This window comes from Solanum pennellii, chromosome 1 (genome assembly GCF_001406875.1).
Source record: "Solanum pennellii chromosome 1, SPENNV200".
Lineage (NCBI taxonomy): Eukaryota > Viridiplantae > Streptophyta > Magnoliopsida > Solanales > Solanaceae > Solanum > Solanum pennellii.
In genome coordinates this window covers 2,548,623-2,559,364 of record NC_028637.1, presented here as the reverse complement: position 1 = coordinate 2,559,364, position 10,742 = coordinate 2,548,623, and the positions used below count along the sequence as shown (strand labels likewise).

At 29.8% G+C, this 10,742-nt stretch overlaps 1 protein-coding gene across 1 annotated transcript; it reads left to right on the top strand.

Moving 5' to 3' along the window:
- The first annotated feature begins 5,839 nt into the window (after window positions 1–5,839).
- Window positions 5,840–9,535, top strand: LOC107008323 (phytosulfokine receptor 1). The gene has a single exon (XM_015207307.2). The coding sequence runs from the start codon at window positions 6,270–6,272 to the stop codon at window positions 9,309–9,311; it is 3,042 nt and encodes a 1,013-aa protein (XP_015062793.1). The 5' UTR covers window positions 5,840–6,269; the 3' UTR covers window positions 9,312–9,535.
- The last annotated feature ends 1,207 nt before the right edge of the window (window positions 9,536–10,742 follow it).

Genomic DNA, 10,742 nt, shown 5'->3' with positions numbered 1-10,742 from the left:
AATTTCTCTCATCTCCCCCCCTCCCCCCTCTCTCGCTCGCCTTTATCCCTATTTTTATGTATCTAATAATAAAAATACATATATCAAAATATAAATACATAAAAAAAAGAACTTCTAATTAATTATAAAATAAGTAATATTTTAAGAGTATAACTAATACTCATCTCATTCCACATGAACAAATGTCATGAAGGAGACATAAAATTTTTGTAATATTAATTTTTCAAAGTCAAAAATTTGCAACAAAGTTTACTATTGAATCAAATGGCTCATGCATGCAAGCAAGAAAATTTTGGTCATAATTTTGAGAGTCAAATTTCAAAGTTTTTTTAATTAGTGAAAATGCAAAAAAAAAATAATTAAAAATCACCAGTTACCCCTATTTGTGTCTTCAGTTGTTTAGTAAATTTTTTTTTTTAATTGACCATATTGATTACGCTCTAAATATTAGTTTTAAGCAAATGACAAATTTTATGTTAAAAAAGTTATATAGAATATTTTGTGATGTTAGATAAATAGCTAGTCCAATATTTTATTATTTCTAGAGCTTATAATTGCACAATTTAAAATAAAGACAAAATTTAAACGATGGCATTGCTAAATATTAACCCCTCAATCTATGCCCAAAATTTCAGAGACACACTTATACTATACTAAGGTCCTAATATTCCCCTGAATTTATTTTATAAGTAATTTTCTACCCTTTTTCGATCTACGTGGCACTAGCTTGAAAAAAAATCAATCCGCGTTGGGCTCACAAGATAGTGTCATGTAGGCCAAAAAAGAGTAAAAAATTATTAATAAAATAAGTTCAGGGAGTAATAGGACATTAGTATAGTATAAGTGTATCTCTGAGATTTCAATCATAGGTTGAAGAAGTGATTGTGCATTATCCCGATGAAAAAATGAAAAAGAAAAATAACTTCAATCATCGAATATTAGCAAACACCTCTTTATCGATGTATCTATTTTATATTAAAGTTTGTTTTTAAAATTTTGATATTCAATATCTATGCTTTAAAGGTGTTAATATTATTTTTTTCACTTTTCATTTTTATACAATTATATGCATTTACACATTTTCACTTCTAAAAATATTTTTAAAGTATGAGAATTTTTTTTAATTATTTTTCTAAAGCGGTCATCATTTTCAATTCCGACATATTTCAAATGCTTTGAAGATTTCTTTGACATTATCAATGGTGGTCAATTATGGTATCGATGATATTACTTTTTTTTTTCGATCAAATCCTGATCATGCCTGACTCAACTCGACTCGACTCATTTTTCTGATCTCGATCTCTCACTTCGTTTCGCTCTTTTATCAACAACATTTTAGAGTGCAAGTTGGGTTATTAATTTGTATTTTATGCTATATAAATTCAAAAAAAAATATAATATTTTAATAAAACTTCACAAAAATAATTGTAAAATTGTGTATGTGAATCCATGAGAAGTCAACTATTTACAACGAACGAAGACATAATTTATCTATAAGCCATGCAAGAATAATTATTGAAGAAAAGTAGATATGAAGAAGCTTGACTTTTGATTTAATTTTGGTGAAAGTTTGGTTATATTGAAAAAGATTTAATTATTGAATTTAATATATTTATATGTTACAATCCAAATTCAATAATTTCAAACAATTAGTTATACTTTATTTAAAAAAAAAAAAATCTCTTTTGACATTTTATGTCTAGTTATTCTAGCTTAGTTTCTACTTTTGATAGTAGGAATGATTATTGATTAATTAATATATAATGTGTTTCCATTTACTTTTTTGTTCTTAAAATTGTTTTTCCTAATTGTAAACGTGTATTTTATTATAAATACATATACTTTTTTTTTTAATTGAAAAGGTACTTTTATATATATTTTGATTTCAAAGAGAAATGAGCTTGATTACTACTCCCGCCGTCTCAAATTAGTTTTCATATTTCTTTTCCCGCTAGACAATTTGGCTTATTCTTAAAAAATTATATCAAGCCAATATTTACATATAACATTTGATAATCAAAAACAAGTATAGACACAATAATTTGTAACTTTTCTTATGTTAATTTGCTTAAATAATGCTTCGTCTATTTCATATTAACTGAATTTATGAGGTAATGTACATTTATTAAGAAAAATATTTTAAATCATATTTTTCACCATTTTTTTTTGTAAAATCATAAATATAACTTTCTTCATAAAAAAAATGACAAATATGAAAAATATTTCAAACATCCATCTTGAATGTAATTTGAATAAGGAAAAAAATCTCGAAAATAAGTTAATATGGAATAAAGGGATCATAGTATATTATAAGATATTAGTCAATTACAGTTCATATAATCTGATTTTAGAGAAGCAAAACATGACAACTAATATGAGATACGAAAAATAATTAATATTAATGAAAAATATACTCAAATGTGTTACCTTTCATTGTTGATTATAGATACTTATAAACTTTTTAAATTATTATATACTATATCTTAAATACTTAATTAACTCTAAGAATCCAGGGTAGTTAGTCTTTGGAACTAGAAATCAACTAAAAGTCTTATTTCCAACCTACAATTGACAATATTGGAGTTATTTTTAGAAAATATCACTTTCATTTTTTTTGTTCTTTTTCTTTTTTTGGTAATTAATATACGTGCTAACTAATATTTTGGGGTAAAATTGACATATAGTCACTTTAATTGAAAGATAGTTATCATCGTAAAACTTTAAATTTTATCAGTTTCTCTACGATATTTCTTTGAAATTTCACGATACTGTCTGTTTATCAAAAGTCAAGGTTAGAAAGTGGTCAATTGAGCTATTTCTATAATATTTTGTCTTTTTTTTCTTCTTTCTCATCGTATAGTCAATTCTATCTTCACAAAATAGGAATAAAATTACATACATGTCATATTCTTTCGACTTTACTTATGAGTTCCACTTGATATGTTATATTTGATTTTTTAGAATCTTTTTAAAATTTTTAATAGAACATCTAAAATGATTTAGGTGTTTTATTGACAATCATTTGAAAATATCAAACAAAAATATATAAAAAAACATATGTATAAATTAAGTCTAGGAAAGCAACCTAATTCAAGCACAATGTTTTTTCAAAATATATATCAAATACGTACGATTTGGTTTTTGAAAATGAAAATAATAAAATATTCTATCAAGAAAATTTTTAAAATTAATTTTAAAGTTAAAATTCTAAAAAAATATGTTTGATCGTAAATTTTAAATATCAAAAGAATAAGTTTCATTTTTTCACTTCAAATTACTAAAAAACACTTACCAAAATATGTTTGCTTTAATAAGTCATATGTGTTACAAATTCAAATTACTTATTACTCGATCTAATAAACTTCAATTATCAGATGATTACGGAAAAAAAAGTTCAAATTACTATAAAACACTTACCAAAATATGTTTGCTTTAATAAGTCATATGTGTTACAAATTCAAATTACTCATTACTCGATCTAATAAACTTTAAATATCAGATGATTACGGAAGAAAAAGTTCAAATTACTATAAAACACTTAGCAAAATATGTTTGCTTTAATAAGTCATATGTGTTACAAATTCAAATTACTCAATCTAATAAATTTCAAATATCATATGATTACGAAAAAAAATGTACAAAATAAGTGTTGAAAATTGGATGTAAAATAACTACCGCACCAACTCGAAAAGTTGGAATAATATAAGAAATTGGACTATGAATACGTGTTTTCTACCCAACCTTTTGACTTCTTCTCATTTTTATTATTTTTTAATATTTGTATTGCGATTTTGAATAATTTATATTTATAGTGTAAAATTTATTTTTAAAAAATGTTTTTAACTTAAGACTTGGACCCCAATTTATAATCAAAATTGTTATTTTTGTCATGGTCTTTTTTTTTAGTTTATTATCTGATATTTAATATTTATATTAGAATTTGATTAATCTAAATTCGTATAAATCGGATATATATGTCCACTACAATATTACTGTACTCCTCTCACCTTAGATTTCGTTTTCATTATAGTAATAGGCCAAATATATATATATATATATATATATATATATATATATCTGACTTAGTAAACAAGAAAAACTGTGGCTTTTTTATGGAAAAAAGTTAATGATAAAAATGTTATTTATTTATTTTTGGTAGAAATTATACTTTTTTTAAAAAAAGTATACCTTTGTGCTCAACTAGCATCTTCATAATTTATATTGATATTTTTTGTTTAATTATTAAGTGGCAACCAAAAAAATAGTTTGAAATATATGTTTTATTGATTTAAAAGGATGTCACTAATACAATAAATGGTGAGTCAAATAAATAATAAAAGTAACTTTCTGTTTATTTTTAATAGTTACTTCATTATATTTTTGATATATATGTATCTTTATTGTTAGTAAATTATTTCGTATTTGTATATGTCATTCGTGGAGTTTTAGATTAAATAATTGAACTCTAACTCAATATTTAATTCGTAATTAATTATTCTGATTTGAAATTACTTTCACATTAGAATTTCATTAAGAATTAAGAGCAAAAACAAGACTTCTTCTAACATTTTGAATACATTAGACCAAAAGTCTAATAATATAATAAATGATATAATAAGCAAATTTGACTATTTTCTAAACATTATTATTGACCATTTTTTATTTTGAAAAACTTGACCCCTATTAAATATTTTCCCATTAATACACAAAAATAATTTGGTCCATTAATTTACCACTTTAATTCTTTTCTTCTTTTTTAATTATCAGTGGCAGAAAAAAGTGACATACTTAATTAATTTTTATTAATTATTGGAACTCCACCCCAATTCTCATATAGTGTATTTCAATCAAATTATTTTGAACTTGTTATTTTTGCACATCTTCCAAAAAAAAATTAAAACAATAACCTTCTTTTACCTGTTAATTTCAGTTTAATACTATACCTTTTTTATCATATTAATTTCTTTCCCTATTTATTAATTAAAAAAGTATATATAAAGGTGAAACCAATATTGCTTTTATTTATTTTATCTATTTTTGCTTGTTTATGTTCACTTAACATATTCATAAAAACTAATAAAAAATAACAATATTACTATAATACCCTTATTTTTTATCACAAGTCTAAACTCATCTAAATATTAAAAAAAAGCAAATAATCTTTAATCATAACAATAACACAAAATGGTAAATTATCTTGATTGTAAACAAATAAAATTGAATAGTAAACAAATAAAAATGGATAAAAAAATATATATTAATTTTTTTCCAAAAATTAGGGATATGAGAAAGGAAAAATTAGTGTGAGGTTCCGGAAAATCGAATTCTAACCAATAAAATTAAAATCTGAACAGTCAACTAATCAAAGTTCTCCCTCCGTCCACTATAATTTGTCATGGTTTCTATTTTTACAGTCAAACAATAATAATTTTGACTAACATTTTAAGATATATTTTTTTCATTATATTGATATGCAAAAAATTGCAATTTATAGTACTTTTCTTATAGTTTTTGAATATTTAAATTTTTTATTTAAAATATCGAATTAATATAGTCTAATTTAATTTTAAAAATTAGTTCACTTAATTTTCGAAAAGCGCAACATGACAAATAAAAATGAACGAAAGGAGTACTATTTTTTTAATGTAAGCACGGTAACTAAAATGAACGAGATCAACACTATTTATACAACAAGTAGTCCAACAAAATCTCACAAAATGAAAGTCGAGACGATAGAATGTATGTAAATCTTATCACGATTCGTTAGAAGTAGAGAAATTGTTTCCGATTCCGAGCAATTCTAATAAATATAGGAAACTCCTATTTGTTAAAAATAATTGGACTTCTCCCTCTCTCTCTTTGTGAATGTGTAAAGTCTCCAACTGAGATATAATGGAATAGCAAAGAACAACAGCAGCCCTATTTGGACCAAACAAAGAAGAGAGTTGAGTTTTGAACTCAAAAACAAACAAAACAAGAAAATACCCTTTTTGTTTCTCTACCTCAAGCTTCCATTTTTTTTTTTCTCTTCCTTGTGGTTCAAAGGTTTGATTTTTTTTCTTGTTTTTTCCATTCATTCATAACTTTTGCCAAGTACCCTTTTCTTGTTTCATATCCATTTATACTTTTGTGGTGTTTTCTTTAATTTTGAAGCTTTATACAGATAGAAATGAACAATCTTGATGTAAAAAACTGTGTAGTTTCATCAAATATGTGAAAAGTCCTTTTTTTTTTCTTCTTTTTTGTGTTGTTTTTTGAGTTTTAAGAAGATGGGTGTGTTGCAAGTTTGTGTGATCTTCTTGTTTCTTGGGATTTGCTTACAAGCACAATCTCAAAATCTCCAGAACTTGATGTGTAATCCAAAAGATTTAAAAGCTCTTGAGGGTTTTGTGAAGAGTTTAGAGACAGTTATTGATTTCTGGGATTTGGGGAATTCTACAAATTGTTGTAATTTGGTAGGTGTTACTTGTGATTCTGGGAGGGTGGTGAAGTTGGAGCTTGGGAAAAGAAGGTTAAATGGGAAACTTTCTGAATCTTTAGGTAATTTGGATGAGCTAAGAACCCTTAATCTATCTCACAATTTCTTTAAAGGACCTGTTCCTTTTACACTGTTGCATTTGTCTAAATTGGAAGTATTAGACTTGAGCAATAATGATTTCTTTGGATTGTTTCCTAGTAGCATGAACTTGCCTTTGCTTCAAGTTTTCAATATATCTGATAATTCCTTTGGAGGACCAGTTCCTTTGGGTATCTGTGAAAATTCAACTAGAGTTTCTGTTATTAAGACGGGGGTTAATTATTTTAATGGTAGTCTTCCAGTAGGAATTGGGAATTGTGGTTCATTAAAGCTTTTTTGTGTTGGCTCTAACCTTCTTTCTGGTAGTTTGCCTGATGAACTGTTTAAGCTATCAAGATTGACTGTATTGTCTCTACAAGAGAATCGATTCTCGGGGCAGCTTAGCAGTCAGATTGGTAATCTGTCTAGTTTGGTTCATTTGGATATTTGTTCAAATGGATTTTCAGGAAACATTCCGGATGTGTTCGATAGATTAGGGAAGTTAACATATTTGTCAGCTCATTCAAATAGGTTCTTTGGTAATATACCAACTTCATTGGCAAATTCTGGGACTGTTAGTTCTCTTAGTTTGAGAAATAATTCTTTAGGGGGTATCATAGAGCTTAATTGTTCAGCAATGGTTAGTCTTGTTTCGCTTGATCTAGCTACAAACGGATTCCGTGGGTTAGTTCCTGATTATCTTCCTAATTGTCAAAGGTTGCAAACTATCAATCTGGCTAGAAACTCTTTCACTGGACAACTGCCGGAAAGTTTCAAGAATTTTCATAGCCTTTCGTCCCTTTCAGTCTCGAACAACAGTATGCATAATATTGATGCTGCTCTCAGAATTTTACAGCATTGCAAGAACTTGTCTACGTTGGTCCTTACTCTGAATTTTCGGGATGAGGAGTTGCCTACTGATTCTAGCCTGCAGTTTAGTGAGCTGAAAGCTCTCATTATTGCCAATTGCAGGCTCACTGGAGTTGTTCCTCAGTGGTTGAGAAATAGCTCAAAACTGCAACTGTTGGACTTGTCATGGAACCGTTTGACGGGAACACTTCCACCTTGGATTGGAGATTTCCAGTTTCTATTCTATCTGGATTTTTCCAACAACTCGTTTACCGGGGAGATTCCGAAAGAAATTACCAGATTGAAGAGCCTAATCTCTGGCCCTGTCTCAATGAATGAGCCATCACCAGACTTTCCTTTTTTCTTGAAAAGAAATGTAAGTGTTAGAGGGTTGCAGTATAATCAGATTTTTAGCTTCCCTCCAACACTGGAACTAGGTAACAACTTTCTCACTGGAGCAATTTTGCCGGAATTTGGGAATCTGAAAAGGTTACATGTTTTGGATCTGAAAAGCAACAACTTATCTGGGACAATACCAAGTAGCCTGTCTGGTATGGCGAGCGTAGAGAATTTGGATCTATCCCACAACAATCTGATTGGCAGCATACCCTCCTCTTTAGTCCAATGCAGCTTTATGTCAAAGTTCAGTGTTGCTTATAACAAACTCTCAGGGGAAATTCCTACTGGAGGTCAGTTCCCAACATTTCCAACATCAAGCTTCGAGGGCAACCAAGGACTCTGCGGTGAACATGGTAGTACCTGTCGAAATGCCAGCCAAGTTCCTCGTGACTCGGTTGCCAAAGGAAAGAGGCGCAAAGGAACTGTCATTGGCATGGGTATTGGCATTGGTCTTGGAACGATTTTTCTTCTTGCCCTCATGTACTTGATTGTTGTACGGGCAAGCAGTCGAAAAGTAGTTGATCAGGAAAAGGAGTTGGATGCTTCTAACAGGGAACTGGAGGACTTGGGCTCAAGTCTGGTCATATTTTTCCATAACAAGGAGAACACTAAAGAGATGTGTCTTGATGACCTTTTGAAATGTACTGACAACTTTGATCAATCAAATATTGTTGGATGTGGGGGCTTCGGCTTGGTCTACAAGGCCATCCTTCGTGATGGTAGGAAAGTTGCCATCAAGCGGCTTTCAGGTGACTACGGGCAAATGGAGCGAGAATTCCAAGCCGAAGTTGAATCACTTTCAAGAGCTCAGCATCCGAATCTGGTTCATCTTCAAGGATATTGCAAGTACAGAACTGACCGGCTTCTTATTTATTCCTACATGGAGAATGGAAGTTTGGATTATTGGCTGCACGAGAAAGTTGACGGACCTGCTTTATTGGACTGGGATCTGAGACTTCAAATTGCTCAAGGGGCTGCAAGAGGACTAGCGTACTTGCACCTAGCGTGCGAGCCTCATATCTTGCACCGAGATATAAAGTCTAGTAACATTCTCCTTGACGAAAATTTCGATGCTCACTTAGCTGATTTCGGTCTTGCAAGGATTATTCGGCCCTACGACACTCATGTGACCACTGATGTTGTCGGAACATTAGGCTATATACCTCCTGAATATGGCCAAGCCTCCGTAGCTACCTATAAAGGGGACGTTTATAGCTTTGGTGTGGTTCTTTTGGAGCTTCTAACATGCAAAAGACCGATGGATCCGTGCAAGCCTAGAGCAAGCCGAGATTTAATCTCTTGGGTGATCCAAATGAAGAAACAGAAGAGGGAAACTGAAGTCTTTGATCCTCTGATATATGACAAGCAGCACGCGAAGGAAATGTTATTGGTTCTTGAAATTGCTTGCCTTTGTTTGCATGAATCTCCTAAAATAAGGCCTTCTTCGCAGCAGTTAGTTACTTGGCTCGACAACATAAACACACCACCTGATGTTCATGTGTTTTAGAGGAGAACTTGTTGTCGATAACTTATATTTTCAGCGGATATCCTGCACATATAGCAGTGTATTCTGGTGTAAATGGTTGTATCTTATCCCTATTTGTATCTTCCTGGAATTGAAGAATATATACTATGTTTCTTCTCAAACATGTACAAATAACATTGTGAATTTTGGATGTGACTTTATCTTACCTTAATAATAGATGGACAACATCATTTTATTCCTTCTTGCATTTTTCAATTCTATGGTGATTTCTTTTCTTTAGTTTGTGTATGTTGCCTATGTTTCATTGTTTGTTCAGTCGAGGATCTTTTAGAAACCGTCTTTCTGCCTTTTCAAAGGGTAGGGGTAAGGTTTGCGTACACTCTACCTTCTTCAAACGTCACTTGCGGGATTACATTAGGTTTCTTGTTGTTATTTTCACAACCAAAGACTTGTTTAAGTAATGTAGTTGTAGGATTTTGAAGGCTACGCCAATTTTGTAAGTTAAGGATAAAATTGTCACTAAACTATGCGAAATGACTTGACTTTGCCTTCCGTTAAAAGTTGAGGTTAAACGTATTTTCCGCCATTACTAAATTGGTCCGAATTTTTCAAAGAATCTGTTTGATCAAGCTTTTAAAATAAACTCTTTTTTTTTTTAAGATGATGATTCTTATCATAAGTATTTTGTGAGAATAGCATATTGTATTTGATTAAATTATTTGGAAAATGCTTTGTTAGTAATGCCCCCACTAGTGGATAAGGGCATATTCAAGCTAATCTAGCTTTCTCCTCCTTTCTTTCTAGCCTTCGTAAAGATAATGATAAGATTTACGTATATTTTAATCTTTTCAAATTTTACGTGTGAGATTACGATAAATATGATGACTTATTGTTTGTTAGCTTCATTTTTTTTCCTAAATAAGCCTTGCAGTGCGCGATCCGAATTGAGTGGGAGCTCTAATGTGGACTTCGAACACTGTAGTGCGCTATCCGAATTTAGTGAAAGCTTCAATGTAGACTCCGGACAATGCAGTTCGCCATCCAAATTTAGTAAAAGCTCCAATGTGGACTTCGGACACTGGGCGAAAAACCAATAAAGAAGCTTTCATTTTTCTCCAATTGGTTAATGCTTTTCGAAGATAAAATCTATTTGAAACACATATTGTCTTCTATCCCCTCTTTTTAAGGGTTCAAATGACCAAATATTTATTTATTTTATTCCTATTTAAAGTCAAAAAATTTCTAATGGGAAACAGAATAATGAGAAGAAGGAAGAAAAACTTGTTGGTTGGGTCCTACAATTTTGTCAAAAAGTCTAATAATTTTTTCCCATTTTTCTACCAACAGTTCAAACTAGTGGTTGAACAAATCAACAACTCTGATACAAATAAATTAATAAATAAATAAATGATAGTACTAAATTAAATAGATTTTTCCAGGTTTTAAGTATTA